Source organism: Pelecanus crispus, chromosome 1, assembly GCF_030463565.1.
Source record: "Pelecanus crispus isolate bPelCri1 chromosome 1, bPelCri1.pri, whole genome shotgun sequence".
NCBI lineage: Eukaryota > Metazoa > Chordata > Aves > Pelecaniformes > Pelecanidae > Pelecanus > Pelecanus crispus.
The window spans coordinates 226,529,306-226,555,025 of NC_134643.1; the positions used below are offsets into that span (position 1 = coordinate 226,529,306).

Genomic DNA, 25,720 nt, shown 5'->3' on the forward strand with positions numbered 1-25,720 from the left:
ATTTGGGAGAGGGGAAGATTTTGGGGGGGCCCATACTCACCAAATTCGGGCACGAAGGGGAGGTTGGCCTTGGATGGCGGTGCCGGCGGCGGCGGCGGGGCCGGCGGCTTCGTGCGGGGAAGGAGGGCCGGCGGGGACACGGGGACGCTGGGTGCTTTGTCGGGAACGGCGACCTCCTCTTTGGCAGGGATGCTGCGGGAGAGAGGAGCAAGCGCTGCGTTACGCCGTACCCCCCCGCCCTGCCTTCCAAACCCCGATGCACCCGCAGCCACCAGAGGGGGTCCCGGGGTGCAAGAGGACCCCCCCCCAGCCAGCTTTACACCCCCCCAAAGGCATCAAACACCCCAAACGCCAGCAGACCCAAGCCCAGAGACCAATTCCTAACAGCCTCCCACGGCAAAGGCTTCACCTCGCTCGGGTGATAGCGGTGCTTTTCGAGCCTGAAAATATTTTTCTGGCATCCAACCTCACTTCCCTGTCGCTGACGTCGCGGCGCAGGTTCCTTATCTGGCTCTCAAGGACACCAGGAGCCGCCTACAGCCTTGAAGCCCATATCCCGGATCAGGTTTTGGGTTTTGGTTTTTTTTTTTTTTCCCCCTCCTCCAGACTAAACAACGGTAGTGCCGCTTCCTTGCGCTGGTTTGCAGCTGGCCGCGGGGTCCCCTGAGCGGGACGGGGGTCTCGGGGATGCTCCTGTCCTACCAGGGTCCCGGCGGTGGGGTGGGCAGCTCCTGGAAACGGAGCCTTGGGCTTCTCCCGGCTCAGTGAGCAGCACAGCGTACCCCCAAAATCTTGGCCAGGGCAGGGAGAGGGACAACGGGGGGGGGGTCTCCTCCTGCCTGCAGACCCCCTGGGCAGCCAGGCTCGGCCGCTCCTGCCTCCTGCTCTCCGCTTGCTTCCTGCAGTCCTGACAATCGCAGGCAGACGGGGAATAAATAGAAACCTCTGGGGTTATGGTATTTTTAAGGGCAGGAAATTAAGCGGAAGTTTCTTCAGGGTATAAAAATACGAGGCACCTGACTGACCAGCCCTGAAGGCAGGGAGAGGGCAGGGAGTAGGCAGGTCTGCCTGCGCCCACCCCGAACCCCTGGCAGCCCCACGGCCGGGTGGGCGAGCCCCGGGGGACTCACACGCTGGCAGCGAAGCCACCATCCCCATCCCCGACCACGCTACCTCCTGCCACAGCGGGAGCAGCGGGAGCAGCGGGAGAAGCGGGAGCAGTGAGCACAGGACCCGTCCCACCCAGCACCAAACCCCGGCACGGCATCGCCCCACGGCTGCGCTGGAGAAAGCTCGGCCAGCACCCATCGGTCCCTAGGGATGGCCAAGCCTTGTTCCCGGTGATTCCCAGCCCCACGGCCGCGCTGGAGAAGGCTTGGCATGGCCAAGGCTGCCGCCAGCACCCATCAGTCCCTAGGGATGGCCAAGCCCTCTTCCCAGTGATTCCCGGCCCCACGGCCGCGCTGGAGAAGGCTCGGCACGGCCAAGGCTGCCGCCAGCACCCATCGGTCCCTAGGGATGGCCAAGCCCTGTTCCCAGTGATTCCCAGCCCCATGGCCGCGCTGGAGAAAGCTCGGCACGGCCAAGGCTGCCGCCAGCACCCATCGGTCCCTAGGGATGGCCAAGCCCTGTTCCCAGTGATTCCCAGCCCCACGGCCGCGCTGGAGAAGGCTCGGCATGGCCAAGGCTGCCGCCAGCACCCATCGGTCCCTAGGGATGGCCAAGCCCTGTTCCCAGTGATTCCCAGCCCCACGGCCGCGCTGGAGAAGGCTCGGCACGGCCAAGGCTGCCGCCAGCACCCATCGGTCCCTAGGGATGGCCAAGCCCTCTTCCCAGTGATTCCCAGCCCCACGGCCGCGCTGGAGAAGGCTCAGCATGGCCAAGGCTGCCGCCAGCACCCATCGGTCCCTAGGGATGGCCAAGCCCTGTTCCCAGTGATTCCCAGCCCCACGGCCGCGCTGGAGAAGGCTCGGCACGGCCAAGGCTGCCGCCAGCACCCATCGGTCCCTAGGGATGGCCAAGCCCTGTTCCCAGTGATTCCCAGCCCCACGGCCGCGCTGGAGAAGGCTCGGCATGGCCAAGGCTGCCGCCAGCACCCATCGGTCCCTAGGGATGGCCAAGCCCTCTTCCCAGTGATTCCCAGCCCCACGGCCGCGCTGGAGAAGGCTCGGCACGGCCAAGGCTGCCGCCAGCACCCATCGGTCCCTAGGGATGGCCAAGCCCTGTTCCCAGTGATTCCCAGCCCCACGGCCGCGCTGGAGAAGGCTCGGCATGGCCAAGGCTGCCGCCAGCACCCATCGGTCCCTAGGGATGGCCAAGCCCTGTTCCCAGTGATTCCCAGCCCCACGGCCGCGCTGGAGAAGGCTCGGCATGGCCAAGGCTGCCGCCAGCACCCATCGGTCCCTAGGGATGGCCAAGCCCTCTTCCCAGTGATTCCCAGCCCCACGGCCGCGCTGGAGAAGGCTCGGCACGGCCAAGGCTGCCGCCAGCACCCATCGGTCCCTAGGGATGGCCAAGCCCTGTTCCCAGTGATTCCCAGCCCCATGGCCGCGCTGGAGAAAGCTCGGCACGGCCAAGGCTGCCGCCAGCACCCATCGGTCCCTAGGGATGGCCAAGCCCTGTTCCCAGTGATTCCCAGCCCCACGGCCGCGCTGGAGAAGGCTCGGCATGGCCAAGGCTGCCGCCAGCACCCATCGGTCCCTAGGGATGGCCAAGCCCTGTTCCCAGTGATTCCCAGCCCCACGGCCGCGCTGGAGAAGGCTCGGCACGGCCAAGGCTGCCGCCAGCACCCATCGGTCCCTAGGGATGGCCAAGCCCTCTTCCCAGTGATTCCCAGCCCCACGGCCGCGCTGGAGAAGGCTCGGCATGGCCAAGGCTGCCGCCAGCACCCATCGGTCCCTAGGGATGGCCAAGCCCTGTTCCCAGTGATTCCCAGCCCCACGGCCGTGCTGGAGAAGGCTCGGCATGGCCAAGGCTGCCGCCAGCACCCATCGGTCCCTAGGGATGGCCAAGCCCTGTTCCCAGTGATTCACAGCCCCACGGCCGCGCTGGAGAAGGCTCGGCATGGCCAAGGCTGCCGCCAGCACCCATCGGTCCCTAGGGATGGCCAAGCCCTCTTCCCAGTGATTCACAGCCCCACGGCCGCGCTGGAGAAGGCTCGGCATGGCCAAGGCTGCCGCCAGCACCCATCAGTCCCTAGGGATGGCCAAGCCCTGTTCCCAGTGATTCCCAGCCCCACGGCCGCGCTGGAGAAGGCTCGGCACGGCCAAGGCTGCCGCCAGCACCCATCAGTCCCTAGGGATGGCCAAGCCCTGTTCCCAGTGATTCCCAGCCCCACGGCCGCGCTGGAGAAGGCTCGGCACGGCCAAGGCTGCCGCCAGCACCCATCGGTCCCTAGGGATGGCCAAGCCCTCTTCCCAGTGATTCCCAGCCCCACGGCCGCGCTGGAGAAGGCTCGGCACGGCCAAGGCTGCCGCCAGCACCCATCGGTCCCTAGGGATGGCCAAGCCCTCTTCCCAGTGATTCCCAGCCCCACGGCCGCGCTGGAGAAGGCTCGGCACGGCCAAGGCTGCCGCCAGCACCCATCGGTCCCTAGGGATGGCCAAGCCCTCTTCCCAGTGATTCACAGCCCCACGGCCGCGCTGGAGAAGGCTCGGCATGGCCAAGGCTGCCGCCAGCACCCATCGGTCCCTAGGGATGGCCAAGCCCTCTTCCCAGTGATTCACAGCCCCATGGCCGCGCTGGAGAAAGCTCGGCACGGCCAAGGCTGCCGCCAGCACCCATCGGTCCCTAGGGATGGCCAAGCCTGTTCCTGGTGATTCCCGGCCCCATGGCCGGCGCACGAGAGCTTTCCCAGAGCTCAGGGTTTGCTGCAGAGAGGAAACTTCTCCCTCGGCTGCCTGCGCGGAGCAGGGGGAGGACAGCGAGCGCTGGCTCTCCTCTGGGTCAGGCTGACCTCATTTCTCAGCAGCCATTTCCATGGGAACCAGTCACAACCATCCATACATTAGGGAATGCTGGCAGGGCGGGCAAGGGGAGCGCGGGCAGGGGAGCGTGGGCAGCGAGCTGGCTGGCAGCCCGGGGCAGCAGCACGGCTCCCAGCAGCGCCAGGCAGGGGTTTTGGGGGGCTGGCACCCAAGGGTGCGGGGACCCAGGGGCAGCGAGGTGGCCGATGTGCACGCCACAGAGACCCCCGGCACGAGCCCGGCGGGGGTCTGCACCCACACGGCCACCCAGGATGGGGTTTCCCCCGAGGCCGGCAGCAAAAACGAGGGTCCCCTGGCTGCCCCGTCTTCTGCAGGCACGGCGCGATGGCCAAGGGCGACCTCCATCTCCTCGCTGGCGACATCTCAGGAGGGTTTGGGAGGAAACCGCTTCTGCCCTCACCGCAGTCCTGCCCCCACCCCCGCCCCCCCAGCAGCCACAGAGTCCGGGCACAGATCCGGTTCCCCAAAACACTCCCCCCGATGCTCTGCAGGTCATCCCCCGCCGCATCCCTGGGCTTCGTGTCCCCCCCCCCCGCCGCCACGGCTCCGTAGGCCAGGGTGGGTGCCCCATCACCCCCTGCACCCCCTGACCCAGCCCACCCTGCAGCCGTGCCCAAACGGTGCCGCTCCTGCTGCGGGCAGGGTCAGGTCGGCGCAATATCTGCCATTAGAGAAGTGCCAGCCTTATCTGCTCTCCTCCTCCCCACCAGCAACGGCTCGGCTCGGCCCCCCCTGCCCAAAGCTGGGGGTGGCGGGGGGGGGGCTGCTCTCCCGCAGGCAACGCCACCCCAAAGCCAAAACTCTGCCGGGGCCACCGCAACCCCCCCCCAGGCTCGCCGGGCTGTGCCCAGCCCTGGGCAACCACGGAGAAGGAGCTTTCTGCCGTCACCTTCTTGGACAGCGCTCACTGCCCTCCTACACCCGTCCCCGGCGTTCAGCCCCCGCTTTGGGGGGGCTGCTCTGCACCCCAGACCGTCCCCCGGGGCATGGGGAGCGGGTGCCCTTGCCGACAGCCTCACCCCACGATCGGGGCGCGGACACGAGCACCCACCGCTGCCGGGACCCCCCCCACCCCCCCGCTGAGGGGTCTGGTAGGTCTGAGCCATCAGCACCCGAAATCGGGGGCACCCAATGCAGCCACTTTCAGGAGGTGGCGCGGAGCAGCCGGTGGGGAACAGCCGGCGGCTGCCGGCGCCCCGCGGGAGGTGGCATCGCGGGTGCTGCAGCTGGGCACCCCGCACCCCGCAAGGCTGGGATGTCGTCGAATCATGGAATCGTGGAATGCTTTGGGTGGGAAGGGACCTTTCGGGATCACCCAGCCCAACCCCCTGCAGCGAGCAGGGACAGCCACGACCCCGGGGGACCGGCGGGCAGCAAGAGCGGTGTTTGCACGCAGCGATCGGGATCTGGCCCCGCTCCTGAAGCCGTGCGCTCGCCCTCGAACCAGATTTGAGACCGAGCGAGGACCAGGCAGGCTGCGAGCCGGCGCCAGCTTGCGCTTGCTCTCTCGGGGCTTTGGGAGACGACGTTTTGGGAGCCGTGGGATTGACGGGGCTGGGGACAGCCTGGGAGAGGGGACAGGGCCTCCTCGCAGCGTCCCACTGCACGCAAAGGTCTTCATAGAATCGTAGAATCATAGCATGCTTTGGGTGGGAAGGGACCTTTAGAGATGGAATCAGAGAGGCATGGAATCGTTGAGGTTGGAAAAGCCCTTTAAGATCATCCAGTCCAACCAGTAACCCAACACTGCCAAGGCCACCGCTGAACCAATTAAGGGTAGAGTAGACTAAACCATAGACTAAACCATAAAGTAGACTAAACCATGAACTAGATCACCCAGCCCAACCCCTGCAGTGAGCAGGGACAGCTTTAACCAGAGCAGGGTGCTCAGAGCCCCGTCCAACCTGGCCTGGGATGTTTCCGGGGATGGGGCATCGACCGCCTCTCTGGGCAACCTGTGCCAGTGCCTCACCACCCTCAGCGTAAAACATTTCTTCCTTATGTCTAGTCTAAATCTATTCTTCTTTAGTTTAAATCCATTACTCCTTGTCCTGTCACAACAGGCCTTGCTATAAAGATTCTCCCCACCCTTCCTGTAGGCCCCCTTTCAGCACTGCAGGGCCGCACTAAGGTCTCCCCGCAGCCTTCTCCTCTCCAGGCTGAACAACCCCAACTCCCCCAGCCTGGCCTCGGAGCAGAGGGGCTCCAGCCCTCGGATCATTTTGGTGGCCTCCTCTGGACCCGCTCCAACAGCTCCGTGTCCTCCTTGTGCTGAGGGCCCCAGAGCTGGGCGCAGGGCTGCAGGTGGGGTCTGCCCAGAGCGGAGCAGAGGGGCAGAATCCCCTCCCTCGCCCTGCTGGCCACGCTGCTGGGGATGCAGCCCAGGATGGGGTTGGCTTGCTGGGCTGCCAGCGCACATTGCCGGCGCATGTCCAGCTTTTCATCCCCCAGCACCCCCAAGTCCTTCTCCGCAGGGCTGCTCTCCATCCCTTCATCCCAGCCTGTATGGATACTGGGGGTTGCCGTCACCTCCCGTTCCCCGGCACAGGGATGCCCAGGGCTGGAGGGGCGACACGGTGGGACCCCAGAGGTGAACGCAGCATGGAGGAAACCACAACCACATCCTCGGCACCTGCCATAGCCCCCTCAGACCTCAGACCCCCCCCAGCCTGGCCCCGAGCCGCTCTTGCAAAATGCCAGCCCCAGGGGCCGCTTCCCCTCGGCAGCGGGCAGGAGGGTGCAGGCACAGGGGGTCCGTGGGGCAGCCACGGCAGCAGCCGGCCCCCGTGCCACGAGCAGCCGGGAGGCAGCGCTGGGGACCACCGTGTGCTGCTGGAAGCGAGGGGAGCTGGGGGGGGTGGTGTCACCCCCGAAACGCCGCTGCAAAGACCCCCACGGCACCGCCGGGTCCCTCGCCCTGCCCCAAGGCTGCCTGCGCAGGCAGGGATGCACCGGCTGTTCCCTAGACCGCGTCCTCGGAGATGGGCAAGCACCACCCCAGACGTGGGCAAGCATCACCCCCAACATGGGCAAGCACCAGCCCAGACGTGGGCAAGCATCACCCAGACATGGGCAAGCATCACCCCGGACGTGGGCAAGCATCATCCAGATGTGGGCAAACATCACCCCAGACGTGGGCAAGCATCACTCCAGACGTGGGCAAGCATCATCCAGACATGGGCAAGCATCACCCCTGACATGGGCAAGCATCACCCCCGACATGGGCAAGCATCACTCAGATGTGGGCAAGCATCACCCCCAACATGGGCAAGCATCACCCCAGAGATGGGCAAGTATCACCCAGACATGGGCAAGCATCACCCTGGTGTGGGCAAGCATCACCCCCAACATGGGCAAGCATCACCCCCGACATGGGCAAGCATCACCCCAGATGTGGGTAAGCATCACCCCCGACATGGGCAAGCATCACCCCAGACGTGGGCAAGCATCACCCCAGACGTGGGCAAGCATCACCTGCAATGTGGGCAAGCATCACCCCAGACATGGGCAAGCATCACCCTGGTGTGGGCAAGCATCACCCCCGACATGGGCAAGCATCACCCCCAACATGAGCAAGCATCACCCCCAACATGAGCAAGCATCACCCCAGAGATGGGCAAGCATCACCTGCAATGTGGGCAAGCATCACCCCAGACGTGGGCAAGCATCATCCCCAACATGGGCAAGCATCACCCTGGTGTGGGCAAGCATCAGCCCAGACGTGGGTAAGCATCACCCTGGACATGGGCAAGCGTCACCCCAACATGGGCAAGCATCATTCAGACATGGGCAAGCATCACCCCGGACGTGGGCAAGCATCACCCCAGCATGGGCAAGCATCAGCCCAGACGTGGGCAAGCATCACTCCCAACATGGTCAAGCATCACCCCTGACGTGAGCAAGCATCACCCCAGACGTGGGCAAGCATCATCCCCAACATGGGCAAGCATCACCCTGGTGTGGGCAAGCATCAGCCCAGACGTGGGTAAGCATCACCCTGGACATGGGCAAGCGTCACCCCAACATGGGCAAGCATCATCCAGACATGGGCAAGCATCACCCCGGACGTGGGCCAGCATCACCCCAGCATGGGCAAGCATCAGCCCAGACGTGGGCAAGCGTCACACCGACACGGGCAAGCGTCACCCCAACACGGGCAAGCGTCACCCCGACACGGGCAATGTCCCGAAGCTGGGCACCCCGTCACCCCCGGGGGAGCCCTGGGAGCCGTGGCGGGGTGGCCACGGGAGCTCTCCGGCACGTGCCGCCCCGCACGCGGAGCCGGGAGCGCCGCTCGCCACGCCGAACAGCCGCCACGGGGAGACTCACGCCGGTGCCCGCCCAAACGCACCCCTTGTGCGCACCGGCACCGCCGCATCGCCGCGGCACCGCACGCGGCACCGGGGCTGGCCGGGCACCCGCACCGGCACCGCACCGAGCACTGGGCCGTGCCCCGCTCTATACATCCACTATAGGAGCCAAGGACCAGCGTATACGTGCCCCGGTCTATACATCCACCGTAGGAGCCAAGCGCCAGCGTATACGTGGCCCGCTCTATACATCCACCGTAGGAGCCAAGCACCAGCATATATGTGCCCCGCTGCATACATCCACCATAGGAGCCAAGCGCCAGCGTATATGTGCCCCGCTCTATACATCCACCGTAGGAGCCAAGCGCCAGTGTATACATGCCCTGCTCTATACATCCACCGTAGGAGCCAAGCTTACCAGCATATACGTGCCCTGCTCTATACATCCACCGTAGGAGCCAAGCTTACCAGCATATATGTGCCCCGCTCTATACATCCACCGTAGGAGCCAAGCACCAGCGTATATGTGCCCCGCTGCATACATCCACCATAGGAGCCAAGCGCCAGCGTATATGTGCCCCGCTCTATACATCCACCGTAGGAGCCAAGCTTACCAGCATATACGTGCCCCGCTGCATACATCCACCGTAGGAGCCAAGCGCCAGTGTATACATGCCCTGCTCTATACATCCACCGTAGGAGCCAAGCACCAGCATATATGTGCCCCGCTACATACATCCACCATAGGAGCCAAGCACCAGCGTATATGTGCCCCGCTCTATACATCCACCGTAGGAGCCAAGCTTACCAGCATATACGTGCCCCGCTGCATACATCCACCGTAGGAGCCAAGCGCCAGTGTATACATGCCCTGCTCTATACATCCACCGTAGGAGCCAAGCACCAGCATATATGTGCCCCGCTGCATACATCCACCATAGGAGCCAAGCGCCAGCGTATATGTGCCCCGCTGCATACATCCACCATAGGAGCCAAGCGCCAGCGTATATGTGCCCCGCTCTATACATCCACCGTAGGAGCCAAGCTTACCAGCATATACGTGCCCCGCTGCATACATCCACCGTAGGAGCCAAGCGCCAGTGTATACATGCCCTGCTCTATACATCCACCGTAGGAGCCAAGCTTACCAGCATATACGTGCCCCACTCTATACATCCACCATAGGAGCCAAGCTTACCAGCGTATATGTGCCCCGCTCTATACATCCACCGTAGGAGCCAAGCTTACCAGCATATACGTGCCCCGCTGCATACATCCACCATAGGAGCCAAGCGCCAGTGTATACATGCCCTGCTCTATACATCCACCGTAGGAGCCAAGCACCAGCATATACGTGCCCCACTCTATACATCCACCATAGGAGCCAAGCTTACCAGCGTATATGTGCCCCGCTCTATACATCCACCGTAGGAGCCAAGCTTACCAGCATATACGTGCCCCGCTGCATACATCCACCATAGGAGCCAAGCGCCAGTGTATACATGCCCTGCTCTATACATCCACCGTAGGAGCCAAGCACCAGCATATATGTGCCCCGCTGCATACATCCACCATAGGAGCCAAGCGCCAGCGTATATGTGCCCTGCTCTATACATCCACCGTAGGAGCCAAGCTTACCAGCATATACGTGCCCCGCTCTATACATCCACTGTAGGAGCCAAGCTTACCAGCATATACGTGCCCCGCTGCATACATCCACCGTAGGAGCCAAGCGCCAGTGTATACATGCCCTGCTCTATACATCCACCGTAGGAGCCAAGCTTACCAGCATATACGTGCCCCCCTCTATACATCCACTGTAGGAGCCAAGCTTACCAGCGTATATGTGCCCCGCTCTATACATCCACCGTAGGAGCCAAGGGCGCCAGCGTATACGTGCCCCGCTCTATACATCCACCGTAGGAGCCAAGCGCCAGCGTATACGTGCCCCGCTCTATACATCCACCGTAGGAGCTAACTTACCAGCGTATACGTGCCCCACTCTATACATCCACCATAGGAGCCAAGCTTACCAGCGTATATGTGCCCCGCTCTATACATCCACCATAGGAGCCAAGGATCAGCGTATACATGCCCTGCTGCATACATCCACCGTAGGAACCAAGCACCAGCTTATATGTGCCCTGCTCTATACATCCACCGTAGGAACCAAGCACCAGCTTATATGTGCCCTGCTCTATACATCCACTATAGGAGCCAAGGATCAGCGTATACATGCCCTGCTCTATACATCCACTATAGGAACCAAGGACCAGCGTATACGTGCCCCGCTCTATACATCCACCGTAGGAACCAAGCACCAACGTATACGTGCCCTGCTGTATACATCCACTATAGGAACCAAACACTAGTGTATACGTGCCCTGCTCTATACATCCACCGTAGGAGCCAAGCACCAGCATATACGTGCCCTGCTCTATACATCCATTATAGGAGCCAAGCTTACCAGCGTATACGTGCCCTGCTCTACATCCACTATAGGAGCCAAGCACCAGTTTATACGTGCCCCGCTCTATACATCCACCGTAGGAATCGAGCACCAGCTCATCCATACTCTACGTATATATCCACTATAGGAGCCAAGCACCAGCTTGTATGTGCCCTGCTCTATACATCCACCGTAGGAACCAAGCACCAACGTATACGTGCCCTGCTCTATACATCCACTATAGGAACCAAACACTAGTGTATACGTGCCCTGCTCTATACATCCACCGTAGGAGCCAAGCACCAGCATATACGTGCCCTGCTCTATACATCCATTATAGGAGCCAAGCTTACCAGCGTATACGTGCCCTGCTCTACATCCACTATAGGAGCCAAGCACCAGTTTATACGTGCCCCGCTCTATACATCCACCGTAGGAATCGAGCACCAGCTCATCCATACTCTACGTATATATCCACTATAGGAGCCAAGCACCAGCTTGTATGTGCCCTGCTCTATACATCCACTATAGGAGCCAAGCACCAGCATATACGTGCCCTGCTGTATACATCCATTGTGGGAGCCAAGCACCAGCTTAACCATACCCTACTGTATACATCCACTATAGGAACCAAGCACCAGCTCATCCATACTCTACTGTATACGTCCACCATAGGTGCCAAGCACCAGCTTATACATGCCCTGCTCTATACATCCACTGTAGAAGCCAAGCACCAGCTCATCCATACTCTACATATACATCCACCATCGGAACCAAGCACCAGCGTATACGTGCCCCGCTCTACACGTCCGCCGTAGGAGCCAAGCGCCAGCGTATACGTGCCCCGCTCTACACGTCTGCCATAGGAGCCAAGCGCCAGCGTATATGTGCCCCGCTCTACACGTCCGCCGTAGGAGCCAAGCGCCAGCGTATACGTGCCCCGCTCTACACGTCTGCCATAGGAGCCAAGCGCCAGCGTATATGTGCCCCGCTCTACATGTCCGCCGTAGGAGCCAAGCGCCAGCGTATACGTGCCCCGCTCTACACGTCTGCCATAGGAGCCAAGCGCCAGCGTATATGTGCCCCGCTCTACACGTCCGCCGTAGGAGCCAAGCGCCAGCGTATACGTGCCCCGCTCTACACGTCTGCCATAGGAGCCAAGCGCCAGCGTATATGTGCCCCGCTCTACATGTCCGCCGTAGGAGCCAAGCGCCAGCGTATACGTGCCCCGCTCTACACGTCCGCCGTAGGAGCCAAGCGCCAGCGTATACGTGCCCCGCTCTACACGTCTGCCATAGGAGCCAAGCGCCAGCGTATATGTGCCCCGCTCTACATGTCCGCCGTAGGAGCCAAGCGCCAGCGTATACGTGCCCCGCTCTACACGTCTGCCGTAGGAGCCAAGCGCCAGCGTATATGTGCCCCGCTCTATATGTCCGCCGTAGGAGCCAAGTCCGTACCTGCTCTAGCAGCCGTGCGCCGCACGCACACCGCCTGCTGCATATATCTGCTGGAGTAACCGACCAGCTTACCCCTACCCTACCGTATATATCCGCAGCACTAACCAAACACCAGCGCATATATACCCTACCCTATACATCCACTCTCGCAGCAAGGTGTATACGCCGCTGCATGCACCCCCCGTGCTTACCCAGCATCAGCGCATATGCACCCCGCTATACGTACCCCCTGCAGCACCCCGGCAGCACGCTGGGGTATATTTGTGCATGGCTTATACATGCAACGTATACGCCATACGTGCACGCAGAGTGTCGGGCCCCACGGCCGCCGCCATCCCCTCTGCTTTCGGGTGTCGGGGGCCGTCCCAGTGCCGCGCTCCGGCACAAGCTTTGGTGCTCCACCGCGGTGTCCCCGTGGTGCCGGAGCGGAGCGTGACGAGGACGAGCCGCCGGCGAGGACGAGCCGCAGCCATCCCCAAAACCGGCTCCCGCCATGCCGGGAGGTGCTGCTCGGCCGCCGGCGAGGACACGGCCCCATCCCCGTGCCCCCGGCCCCTCCGGCGCTGGGCGCATCGCCGCCGGCTTGGGCCGGGCTGAGCCAAAAGCCCGGCCGGGCGACCGCCAAACCCGGCACGCAGCTCGCCGGGGAGCTGTGCGGACCCCGCAAGCCGGTGGGCAATCGCCGAAATCCCCGGGGGGCAGCGCCGGTGGCGAATCTCAGCCCCCTCAGAGCTTGCCGAGATGGGCGGGAGGAACCAAACCCTCGCCGGTGCCGTGCCGGCGCTGGCCTGCTCCCCGCCGAGCCCCGGGGCCAATGCCCACGTCCCCAAGGGCAGGGACCGGGGTGGGGTAGGGGGGAAACGATGCCCACGGCGCCATCCCGCCGCTCTCCGAGCCACCCAAACTTTCCACAGCCGCAAAACCCCGCGGCGAGGGGCTCCCCAGGTCCAGGTGTCCCCAGGGGAGCCCAAATGGCTCCCGGACCCCCACCCGTCCCCCCATGGGGGCTGGGAGCGAGGGGCCGGCGGGGTGCTCAGCCGCGGTCCGCAGCTGGAAGGAACCGTCCGTGCGAGCAAAAGGAAAAGCTTTGGGGTGGAAGGGGACGCTGGTGGGGGGCCAGCGGGGTCCCGGCCCCCCTCCACGGCGGCTGACGGAATGCGCCGTGCCACCACCGCAGCTTCCCTCTCCGGAGGATAGCGGGGCTGCCCGGGGACGTGCCCTGGCAACCCGCTCCTTTCCCAGCAAAACCACCGCGCCATGCCACCGCCGCCGGTGCCCGCGGCCCTGCCGCCGCATCCCGGGCAGCGGCTCTCCCCGCTCGGCCCCCCGGCTCCGTCCACCGGCCCCCGGCGCGCAGGCAGGGGCAGGAAACGCTCGAGCGAGCGAAAGGAGGCGAGAGTGGTGCTTGGCGGCATCGGCAGCGCTCGTTTCCCACCCAAAAACAACCCCCATGGGCCTTGCCCGCCGCCATCCCGCAACCGCCGCATCGCAGCCGACACGGCGGCAGAGGCGACATCCCTACCTGGGCAAGGATTCGGGGGCCACGGGCCACCTCTGGCGAGGCCAGCCGGCGACGCCGGCGGGGCGCGGAGCTTGGCACCCCCCAGCACTTCCTGCACCGCGCTCGCCCGAGAACAAAACTTCCTGAGCCGGCCGAAGCGGCGGCGTGGGCTGGCATCCCAACACCGGGCACCGGCCTCGCCGGCTACCGGCGTCCATCCCGGCAGGATGGCGAGGGGGGGCCCCGGGGGGGGATTTTGGGGAGCACCATGGTGCGATTGGGGACAGTCCCCGGGGCTCGCCGGGGCGGACGCCGCTTTGGGCGTCGAGCCAGACCCCCCCCCTCCAACCCCATCCCGGGGTTTGGGTGCTTGCCCACCCCGCGGGGTGCCGCCAGCCTCCCACCCCGGCTGCCCGAACCCCCTCCCCATTTACGGCATCCCACCCCGCTCCCCGGCTGCATCGGCGCCGGGCGGGGGGCAAAGCACAGACCCCGGCGGCGGGGGGGGGGGACGACATCTCTGCCCACCTCACGCGGGCGAGGGCAGGGGTTCTACCCCCAAAAACCTGCCGGGGCGCCGAGACGGGTACACCCACCCTGACCGCACAGACGCCTCGGGGCGTGGGGCGGGGGTCTCATCCACCCCAGGGGTGCAGGGACGGGGCTCTGCATCCCTTCGGGGACCAGCCGGTCCCCCCCCCTGCTCCAGCAGCACCTCCCTTGGGGTGCTGGGGGGTCTTGGGGAGTCCCCTGGGGTCCCTTGGCAGGGTGGGGGGCGGCGAGCGCGGCGCTGCTCCCCGGGGAGACCACGCAGCTTTGCTCAGCGTCCCACATCACCCCCCCCTTAACCCTCGGAGGGTGCTCCTCTCCCCGCCCCCCAACCCCCCCCCCCCCAAATACCAGAACCCCGCTCCCACCTCCGGCTCTCCGCGCCCTCCTGCTCTTCTGCAGGATTTTGGGGTGCAGCCGCTGCGGTGGAGGGGAGCTGGGATGTGGGGGGGGGTGGCGGGGGGGATGGGGGGGGGGGGGGGTCGTGCCCTGAAGAGCTGCAACAAAACCAACCCGGCCTCGGCGCAGCAAACCCTGCGCTTGCGAGGGAGGTGCTGCGGCTCAGCAAGGCGGGGGGACGCCGGGGTTTTGGGGGGGACGACGCCGGGGACGTCAAAGGGAGGGCTGCGAGCGCTGCTCTCGCCGAAGCCCGGCCCGTTCTCGGCTCATCCGGCCGCACCAGCCGGCAGCTGCCTGCTGCGGTTTTGCTGCCTGCCCCCACAGGGTGTGACGAGTTCCTCGGGCCTCAGCGCTGCCCGCGCTGCGGGCAGGGGCAGGGCAGGGCTCTCGGCACCCACACGCGCTGCCCGGCACGGCGGGGAGCCGGGGGGAGCAGAAGCTCAAGGCCACGAAGGAGCGGGGTGACCGGGGTGACCTGATCGCTCTGCAGCTCCTGGCAGGAGGGGGCAGGGAGGGGGTGTTGGGCTCTGCTCCCAAGGAACAAGCGATGGGATGAGAGGAAATGGGCTCAAGCTGCGCCAGGGGAGGTTTAGGTTGGATATCAGGAGAAATTTCTTCATGGAAAGAGTGGCCAAGCGTTGGAACAGGCTGCCCAGAGAGGTGGTGGAGTCCCCATCCCTGGAGGGGTTCAAAAAACGGGCAGAGGTGGCACTTTGGGACATGGTTTAGTGGGCATGGGGGCGTTGGGTTGATGGTTGGGCTGATGATCTTAGAGGTCCTTTCCAACCTTAGTGATTCCCAGTTTTTACTGTCATTAAAAAATAACCCATCCCCCAAGGCAGGCAACATGGAATTATGACTCTGCCCTGAATTGGTTGAGTGGTGGCCTTGGCAGTGTTGGGTTACTCGTTGGACTGGGTGATCTTAAAGGGCTTTTCCCACCTCAACGATTCCATGATTCTATAAATTTCTTCACGGAAAGGGTAGTCAAGCATTGGACCAGGCTGCCCAGAGAGGTGGGGGAGTCCCCATCCCTGGAGGGGTTCAAAAAACGGGCAGAGGTGGCACTTTGGGACATGGTTTAGTGGGCATGGGGGTGTTGGGTTGATGGTTGGACTGATGATCTTAGAGATCCTTTCCAACCTCAGTGATTCCCAGTTTTTACTTTCATTAACAAATAACCCATCCCCCAAGGCAGGAAACATGGAATTATTCCTCTGCCCTGAATTGGTTCAGTGGTGGCCTTGGCAGTGTTGGGTTACTCGTTGGACTGGGTGATCTTAAAGGGCTTTTCCCACCTCAACGATTCCATGATTCTATAAATTTCTTCATGGAAAGAGTGGTCAAGCGTTGGACCAGGCTGCCCAGAGAGGTGGGGGAGTCCCCATCCCTGGAGGGGTTCAAAAAACGGGCAGAGGTGGCACTTTGGGACATGGTTTAGTGGGCACGGTGGGTGTTGGGTTGATGGTTGGGCTGATGATCTTAGAGATCCTTTCCAACCTTAGTGATTCCCAATTTTTACTTTCATTCAAAAATAATCCAGCCCCCAAGGCAGGAAACATGGAATTATTCCTCTGCCCTGAACTGGTTCAGTGGTGGCCTTGGCAGTGTTGGGTTACTGGTTGGACTGGGTGATCTTAAAGCTCTTTTCCCACCTCAACGATTCCATGATTCCATGATTCTATAACATATCAGCCCCCGAAAGGCATACCGAGCCCCTGGTCAGGAATGGGGACGAAGCTGGGGTGTCCCTGGGGGTGGCACCCCCCCGGCTCAGTGTGACAGCAGAGGACATCGCTGTCCTGGGCAAGGGCAGCCACAGCTCCTCTTGTGACCCCCCCCCAGACTGCTTGGGACCCCCAGGAGATGGGCTGGGGGTCTGGGGGGGTGTGGGTACCGCAGGGGGATGTGTTGGGGTCTGGGGGGGGGGGGGGGGGTACCCCAGAAGATCTGCTGGGGGGGTTGGGTACCCCAGAGATGTGTTGGGGAGGGGGTGAGGGTACCCCAGGAGGTGTGCTGGGGGTCTGGGGGGGGTGTGGGTACCCCAGAGGGATGTTCTGGGGGGGGGTGTGGGTATCCCAGGGGGAAGTCTGGGAAGTTGGGGGTCTGGGGGGTGCACACACCCCAGGGGGATGTGTTGGGGGGGGTGTGGGTACCCCAGAGGGATGTGTTGGGGGGGGGTGGAGACCCCAGAGATGTGTTGGGGAGGGGTGTGGGCACCCCAGAAGATGTGCTGGGGGTCTGGGGGGGGGGGTGCGTACCCCAGAAGTTGTGCTGGGGGGATGTGGGTACCCCAGGGGGAAGTGTTGGGGTCTGGGGGGGTGTGGGTACCCCAGAAGATCTGCTGGGGGGGGTGGGGACCCCAGGAGGTGTGCTGGGGGTCTGGGGGGGTTGGGTACCCCAGGAGATGTGCTGGGGGTCTGGGGGGGGTGCGTACCCCAGAAGTTGTGCTGGGGGGGCTGTGGGTACCCCAGGGGGAAGTGTTGGGGTCTGGGGGGGGGGGGTACCCCCAGAAGATGTGTTGGGGGGGTGGGTACCCCAGAGGTGTGTTGGGGAGAGGTGTGGGTACCCCAGAAGATCTGCTGGGGGGGGGGGGTGGGGACCCCACAGGTGTGCTGGGGGTCTGGGGGGGTGTGGGTACCCCAGAGGGATGTTCTGGGGGGGGGGTGGGTACCCCAAGAGGATGTGTTGGGGTCTGGGAGGGGGTGGGTACCCCAGAAGATCTGCTGAGGGGGGTGGGGACTCCAGGAGGTGTGCTGGGGGTCTGGGGGGGGGCGGTTTGGGTACCCCAGGGGGATGTGTTGGGGTCTGGGGGGGGGTTGGGTACCCCAGGGGGACGTGTTGGGGTCTAGGGGGGGGGTGTGGGTACCCCAAGGGGGATGTGTTGGGGTCTGGGGGGGGTTGGGTACCCCAGGGGGATGTGTTGGGGTCTGGGGGGGGGTGTGGGTACCCCAGGGGGATGTGTTGGGGGTCTGGGGGGGGGGGGGGTTGGGTACCCCAGGGGGATATGTTGGGGTCTGGGGGGGGTGGGTACCCCAGGGGGATGTGTTGGGGTCTGGGGGGGGGTGTGGGTACCCCAGGGGGATGTGTTGGGGTCTGGGGGGGGGGGGGGGTACCCCCGGGCAACCCCCGCCATCACCACGTGCACCCACCCGCGGGTCCCACCCATGTCACAGCAGCCCCCCCACGGGGACCCCGCTGCCTGGGGGCACCCCCAGCCTCAGCCCCCCGCCCCTCCCCAAACCCCGCAGCCCCCTCACCTCCTCTGGGACGCGGCCCTGGGGGGCAGCACCGGTGGGCGGGCCCGGGCGGCGGGGGGCCCTTCAGGGACCCACATTTCTCTTCCAGCTGGTGACGCTTGGCCGGCAGTGGTGGCAAGGGGGGTCTCACCCTACTTTCGGCCGGGGGCTTCTCGGCGAGGACCGGCGGCGTGGGCACCTCCGGGGCCGGGGGGGCGGCTGCGGGGCGCGGAGGGGGGCTCGGGGCTGCCACCCGTTAGCATTGGGGAGAATTTGAGCGGGGGGCGGCAGCCCACCCTGGGCGGGATGGGTGGGGGCAATTGGGCGAAGCTCGCACCCCGCTCCGGTTCCAGCAGCGGGGATCCACCGGGCACCGCCGGGGATCTGGGCTCCGGCTGCTCCAGCTGCTCCGCTTGCCCCGGCGTCGTCGGGGTGCTCAGGCGGAAAATGTGGCGTTTTAGGGGCACGGGTTTCCTGACGGGGGGCTGGGGGGTCCCGGCGGGCGGGCTCGCCTCGGCGAAGGCTTTTTGCAGTCCCAGGAGGATGCGGCGGCGGTGGCCGGGCAGCAGCACGCCGAGACGGGTGAGGGCCTCGTCCGTCAGCGCCCGGCAGTCCCACACCGTCCAAAGTTCGCTCTGCTGGAAGTTTTCCACGTACTGGTCGAGGTGGAGGGCCGCCAGCCAGGCGGCCACCGGCAAAGACCCCCCCTCCTCCATGGCGGGGGTCCGGCCGCAGAGACCTGGTGCCGCTCAGTGCATCTCCTGCGCCCGGCGAGGCTCAGGATGGCATCAGGACCTGGGGATGGAGAGAAGCAGGGATGAGCTCTGGCCCAGCGTCCCGAAAACCAGTATTTCCCAGTTAAGCAGCGTGGTTTTCAGAGGGGCTCCTGGCCTCCGGCCCCGCTGTGTCCCCAGCAGGATCGGGCACCCGGCCGCCGACATCCCCCCGAACCGGGGGGGCTGCAGGGATCCGGGAACAGCGGATGGCCCCAGTTTGGAATCATCATAGAATCATGGAATCGTTGAGGTTGGAAAAGAGCTTTAAGATCACCCAGTCCAACCATTGACCCAACACTGCCAAGGCCACCGCTGAACCAGTTCAGGGCAGAGTCATAATTCCATGTTGCCTGCCTTGGGGGATGGGTTATTTTTGAATGAAAGTAAAAACTGGGAATCACTAAGGTTGGAAAGGATCTCTGAGATCATCAGTCCAACCATCAACCCAACACCACCATGCCCACTAAACCACGTCCCAAAGTGCCACCTCTGCCCGTTTTTTGAACCCCTCCAGGGATGGGGACTCCACCACCTCTCTGGGCAGCCTGGTCCAATGCTTGACCACTCTTTCCGTGAGGAAATTTCTCCCAATATCCAATCTAAACCTCCCCTGGCGCAGCTTGAGCCCATTTCCTCTCATCCTATCGCTAACTACTTGGGAGCAGAGCCCAACACCCCCTCCCTGCCCCCTCCTGTCAGGAGCTGCAGAGCGATCAGGTCTCCCCTCAGCCTCCTCTTCTCCAGGCTGAACACCCCCAGCTCCCTCAGCCGCTCCCCACCAGCCCTGTGCTCCAGACCCTTCCCCAGCTCCGCTGCCCTTCTCTGGACACGCTCCAGCACCCCAATGTCCTTCCTGTACTGAGGGGCCCAAAACTGGACACAGCATTCCAGGTGTGGCCTCCCCAGTGCCGCGTACAGGGGGACGATCCCTGCCCTGCTCCTGCTGGCCACACTATTCCTGACACAAGCCAGGATGCTGTTGGCCGCCTTGGCCACCTGGGCACACTGCTGGCTCATGTTCAGCCGCCTGTCGACCAACACCCCCAGGTCCTTTTCGGCCAGGCAGCTTCCCAGCCACTCTTCCCCAAGCCTGCAGCGCTGCATGGGGTTGTTGTGACCCAAGTGCAGGACCCGGCACTTGCCCTTGTTGAATCTCATACAGTTGGCCTCGGCCCATCGGTCCAGCCTGTCCAGGTCCCTCTGCAGGGCCATCCTACCCTCCAGCAGATCGACACTCCCACCCAGCTTGGTGTCACCTGCAGACTTACTGAGGGTGCACTCAATCCCCTCATCCAGATTGTTGATAAAGATATTAAACAAGGCTGGCCCCAACACTGAGCCCTGGGGAACACCGCTTGTGACCGGTCGCCAACTGGACTTCACTCCATTCACCACCACTCTCTGGGCCCGGCCGCAGACATGGGGGACAGGGCAAGGTGCAGGGTCCCACGCTGGCCATGAAGCCCCCGCAGCTGGACCCCAGAGCAAGGAGCCGGCAGAAGGCATCGGGACGCGGCGGTGACAGTGCCGAGGGGCGTCGGGATGTCCCAGGCAGCCGGTGGGGCTGGTACCCGATTCTGGGTGGGTGTCCCCCACCCCAGGGCTGCCACCCCCCCGGACGCAGCTCCCTGCCGCAGCCTCCATTTACACCAGCATCAGGATCCGACCCTGCAGAGGGAGGCACGCGGTCCGCCGGAGGATGCTCCGGCAATTACGGGCTGATCGATGGCGAGCGGAGGCGATGCATCAAGAGCTGCAGAGCTCCTGCAGACAGGCGGGCAGGCAGCCATCCCCCTGGCAGCCCCCCGCTCTCCCTGCTCCCAGCCTCTGCCCGAGCGAGCCCGGATGGGGGATGCAGACGGACAGGTCCCAGAGGCTGCATCTCACCAGTGCTGGAGCTGGCAACGTGCGCTCACAGCCCAGCAAGCCAACCCCATCCTGGGCTGCATCCCCAGCAGCGTGGGCAGCGGGGCGAGGGAGGGGATTCTGCCCCTCTGCTCCGCTCTGGGCAGACCCCACCTGCAGCCCTGCGCCCAGCTCTGGGGCCCTCGGCACAAGGAGGACACGGAGCTGTTGGAGCGGGTCCAGAGGAGGCCACCAAAATGATCCGAGGGCTGGAGCCCCTCTGCTCCGAGGCCAGGCTGGGGGAGTTGGGGTTGTTCAGCCTGGAGAGGAGAAGGCTGCGGGGAGACCTCAGTGCGGCCCTGCAGTGCTGAAAGGGGGCCTACAGGAAGGGTGGGGAGAATCTTTATAGCAAGGCCTGTTGTGACAGGACAAGGAGTAATGGATTTAAACTAAAGAAGAATAGATTTAGACTAGACATAAGGAAGAAATGTTTTACACTGAGGGTGGTGAGGCACTGGCACAGGTTGCCCAGAGAGGCGGTCGATGCCCCATCCCCGGAAACATCCCAGGCCAGGTTGGACGGGGCTCTGAGCACCCTGCTCTGGTTAAAGCTGTCCCTGCTCACTGCAGGGGTTGGGCTGGGTGATCTAGTTCATGGTTTAGTCTACTTTATGGTTTAGTCTATGGTTTAGTCTACTCTACCCTTAATTGGTTCAGCGGTGGCCTTGGCAGTGTTGGGTTACTGGTTGGACTGGATGATCTTAAAGGGCTTTTCCAACCTCAACGATTCCATGCCTCTCTGATTCCATCTCTAAAGGTCCCTTCCCACCCAAAGCATGCTATGATTCTACGATTCTATGAAGACCTTTGCGTGCAGTGGGACGCTGCGAGGAGGCCCTGTCCCCTCTCCCAGGCTGTCCCCAGCCCCGTCAATCCCACGGCTCCCAAAACGTCGTCTCCCAAAGCCCCGAGAGAGCAAGCGCAAGCTGGCGCCGGCTCGCAGCCTGCCTGGTCCTCGCTCGGTCTCAAATCTGGTTCGAGGGCGAGCGCACGGCTTCAGGAGCGGGGCCAGATCCCGATCGCTGCGTGCAAACACCGCTCTTGCTGCCCGCCGGTCCCCCGGGGTCGTGGCAGGGTGCTGGTGCTGCTGGAGACCCCGACCCGAACCCCACCGAGCCCCTGCTCCCAGCCTGGCCCCACCACAGCATCACCCCCGGCTCCCCGCCCGCCCCGGCACCCCGGCTCTCCTCGGCAGCCCGGTGCATGGCTCCGGCACAGCACCCCGGGGTGCCCCTTGGCGCACCCAGAGATGGGGCGGAGTTGGGGGACGCGGGGGCTCGCTCAGCATCCCCAATCCTGCCGGACCCCGGGCGAGCGGCAGAGCAGCGGTGCCACGCCATCGCCGCCGGCGACCCTGGCACATGTCTTATTTTGGGTCTGCCGCAGGCTTTTTTTAGGCTTGCTAAGCAGGAGCCAGAGGGTTTCCTGGTGCTGCGAATACGCCGATCACGAAATCTGCCCGTCAGAGTCACATTTTCTCTGACTCAGGCAGCTGCGACCCCGGCGCTCGCGGTTTCGGCATCGGGGACGGTCGAGCGGCTGCCGCTCCTGCCTAACGCGGGCAAAGTGCGCGGCAGGGCAAGGCTCATCCTCTTCCCGGCACTAACCGGGCACCGCCGAGCCCGGCAGACCCCCGTGACGGTGGGAGGTCCCGGCAGCGGGGCTCAGCCGGCAGCCCCCATGCCTCCAGACATGGGCGTCCCGGCGTCGCCGGAGGGGTCCGGCCACGGCACCCCTTCCCCAGCACCTCCCGGCACAGCTTGGCTTTGCTTCAAAGCTGCAAAAGCCGCGCGTCCGTCTCCCGCCGTGGACGGGGACCCCGGGGCCGGCTGCCCACCGCGTCTCCTTGCCAGCCGCGGCAGGGAAACCAGCAGCACCCAGGACTTGCCCACCGGTCCCGGCAAACCCAACCGGCAGCACCAAAATCCCTGAAGCAGCATAAATCACGAAGGGTCACGCACACGCGGACCGGCCCTTTCCCTCTCCCACGTCTAGAGCTAAAAAGAAAAAAAAAAAAAAAAAAAACAACCTCTTTGTGGTTAAAAATAGATAAGTGACAGCTCTGGGTGACATCGCTGTCACAGGATGTCTGGTGTTGCCTGCAACGCGCTTCTCGTAGACGCAAAACTGCGGCGGAGCGGAGGGAAATGCAGCGGCAGCGGCGGGGGGGCCCCCCGCGCGTGTCCCCTCCCGGCAGGAGCCAAGGAGCCGCCACCAGCATCGCCCGTGGCCACGGGTGACGGCAGCCCCGGCTCTGCGCGGGGACAGACCCAGGGATTTGGGGTGGCGAGGGGTGGGCACGCGCCCCTGCGCCGCCCCGGCTGCAGCCTTGCCGGGAGGAGGAGAGGAGCACGCGGCGGTGGCGCCGGTGGCGCCGCCGGTTCTGCTTTTGCACCGAGCGGGAAGCGGGTGGGTTTGCGCCCCGTCCCCGATCCCGGGACGAGCCCCGTGCCGCTGCGAGGGGAGAGCCGCGCTTGCCGGACGCTCACCTCCGCGCGCCGCCGGCGCCGGCCCGGTGCCACGCGCGTGCCAACGCAGCACCGGGGCGGCTGCGGGGGCTTGGCCGCTGCTCGACGGGGACGGGGACGGGGGACAAAGCTCCGCCGAAGGAGCCCGCCGGGTCCCTGGGGTGCTGGGCAGCTCAGCGTCGCTCTCCGGCCCTTCGCCCCCGCCAAGTAAATCATTCATCGGGACCTCGCTGGGTTCCCTCCTCCCGTCATCGATCATTTAACCTCTGCTCAAAAAGAGACGAGGAAATTCCAGGAACAAAACCGACCCGGAGAGACGCCGTAACCCAGCCGGCTGCTGGGGACCCAGGGGGGGGGTCACCCCAGCTCCGACCCCCCGCCACCCTTTTCGGCTCTCAAACCCTCGCCGTGCTTACCCACCGCATTCCGCCCCGGGATTAGGCAACTCGGCCAAAGCTGTTTTGTAAGAGACTTAAAGGCTGTAAGAGCGGCGTGACGAGGGGCAGGCGGGGGCTGCAAACCGCCACCGGCAGCGGGGCAGGGATGGGCGGCTGCCTGCAAACCGGGAGGATGAGCCGGGATGCCGAAACACGCCGGCGGGCTTGCAGCAGCCGGGGACAAGACCCCCGCCAGCCCCATCCCGAGCCCACGCTGCCCCCTGCGCTGGGGAGGGAGGACCTGGGGGTGACCGGCGATGGTCCCCACCGTCCCCATAATCCGGGCCGAGGGGCTCAGCCATCCCCTCTGCTCCCAAAGAAGGGCGCCGGCTGCTTTTTCGGGGTCCCACAGCCGCCCCGTCCTCACCAGCCCCGCTCAGAGGCCCTCAGCTTAGCAGAAGGTTTTGGATGCTCTTTTTTTCCCTGCCCGCGAGCCCTGGGCAGGGCTGAGCATGGTGCTGGGCTCCTGGGGCTCAACCTCCGCCCAAGGCACCGGGGACCCTCTCCCCATCCGCCCCCACCCCTGCACCAGCGTCCCCGGCCTCGGGGGGACACCCTGCACCCTTCCAAAGCGGAGTTAAGCGAGAAAACAGCCGTGCCCTGCCCTCCGCAGCCACCCCACGCCGAAGCCTTGCCCTGGCTTTGCTTGCCGGCGGTGCCGGGCGATGCCTCGGCCGCCGAGCAGCACCGAAGCAGCACCAGCAGCCTGCAAAAGCGGCACACGCCGCCACCAACCAGCCGCTCCGTTTAAGGCTCCCCCGGCACCGTGTACCGCGGCTTGCCCGCCCGAGGGTCTGCTCCGGGGGTTACCCAGCCCTGGGTACCGCAGGCAGGCACGGGCAGGAGACCCCGAGCTCCCCGTGCCGCAGGGACGCGCCCGTCCTCCTCCCGCCGCGTCCCACCGCTGCCGGCAGGGCCGCCGGCTTCCCCGTCCTACAAACCGGAGACGAACGGCTACGGGCAGCGGGAGCGTGCACGGCGGGAATGAGGGCCGGGCTCGTTAGGTTAACGAGCTGCGTGCGCGATGGGAAGGGCGGCGGGCTCTGGTCGGGGGGCAAGCTGCCTTCACCAGCTCCGGCAAAGCCCCGACCGCCGTAGAGGTGACCTCACGCAGCCCCCTGCGCCCTGCGGCACCCGGTTAAATCATCATTACCCCTAACGAGGCAAGCGGTTTAGACCAGGACGGGTCTGTGGGTCAGCGGCAGAGCCGCACCGAGCAGCGCGGGCAACAGGCAGGCTCACGGCAGCACCGTCCCCAGGCACCGGCAGCCAAACCACGGCCGCGCCGCGGCTCTTCCCTGCTCGCCCCTTCCAGGGCACCCAGGCGAGACGCAGGGAAACGGGCGCAGGAGCCGGTCGGGCGTGCATCACCCATTTGCCCGCTCGAATTCCCGTCCCAATTCCTCCTCCAGCGCCGGCAAGCCGGCAGGCAGGGCAGGCAAACGCTGCCTACACCCCTTTCCCAGGCCTTCGGGCTCGTTAGTCGAGGAGAGCTAATTAAAGCAGGCGAAGCGCCGTACCTTGGCTCAGCTGCGGGAGGTGGATGGGCGAGGTGGCCGGCGTGCCCGTGGCCCATGCCCGGCTCCCCGGCCGGCGCGGCACAGGCTTGCGGAGGGGTCTCTCTGCCCGCCCGAGGACTTCCTCAAACGTCGCTTCGGCGATTGGGAACTCGCCGAAAAGCCGAGCCGGGCGTTACGAGCCCCGCAGGCGGGGGACGTGTTGCAATAACCACTCACAGCTCGCTGCCGCGCTGCAAGAGCTCGTCAGCCCTGGCAAAACCGGCAATATTTTGGCAGGGCAGAAAAGCACCGACCGCGGCCGCCATGGGAGAGGAAGAAGCCAGACCCCAGTGCCGGACGAGCCTCAACTGACGGCGGGATGGGGCAGGGCCTTCGGCAAGAGAGGAAGGAAGAAACGGGGAGGGTGGTCCCCGGAAAGCAGCGCGGCGTGGCACGGCTCCCCGGCACGGCGGTGGGGACCGGGGCACCGAAAGCGGGGTGTCCTGGGGCCAGCAGGACAAGCCAAGCCCCGGCCACTGGCAAGGGATGAGCGGCCAGGTGGCTGCCGTGTCCCTGGGACCCCCGCAGACCCCCCGGGAGGGCAGCGAGCCCTCACCCATGGGAGTCCAGGACACGCAGCCAGGTCGCGGGGGGACCCGTGGGGACGGGGATGGCCATCGGGGGGAAGGGGGTCACTCAGCCGCCGCGCTCCCGGCTGCATTGGGCAACCAGCCTCGCACCGAGG

The 25,720-nt window shown here is 64.8% G+C and overlaps 1 protein-coding gene across 1 annotated transcript in view; it reads right to left on the reverse strand.

The window, feature by feature from the left end:
- ARAP1 (ArfGAP with RhoGAP domain, ankyrin repeat and PH domain 1) overlaps nucleotides 1–18,606 on the reverse strand; it is a 52,267-nt gene extending 33,661 nt beyond the window's left edge. The window contains 4 exon segments of the mRNA XM_075716922.1: nucleotides 41–192; nucleotides 17,912–17,952; nucleotides 17,955–18,126; nucleotides 18,128–18,606. Coding sequence (XP_075573037.1) covers nucleotides 41–192; nucleotides 17,912–17,952; nucleotides 17,955–18,126; nucleotides 18,128–18,606 — 844 coding nt within the window.
- Between the last annotated feature and the right edge of the window lie 7,114 nt (nucleotides 18,607–25,720).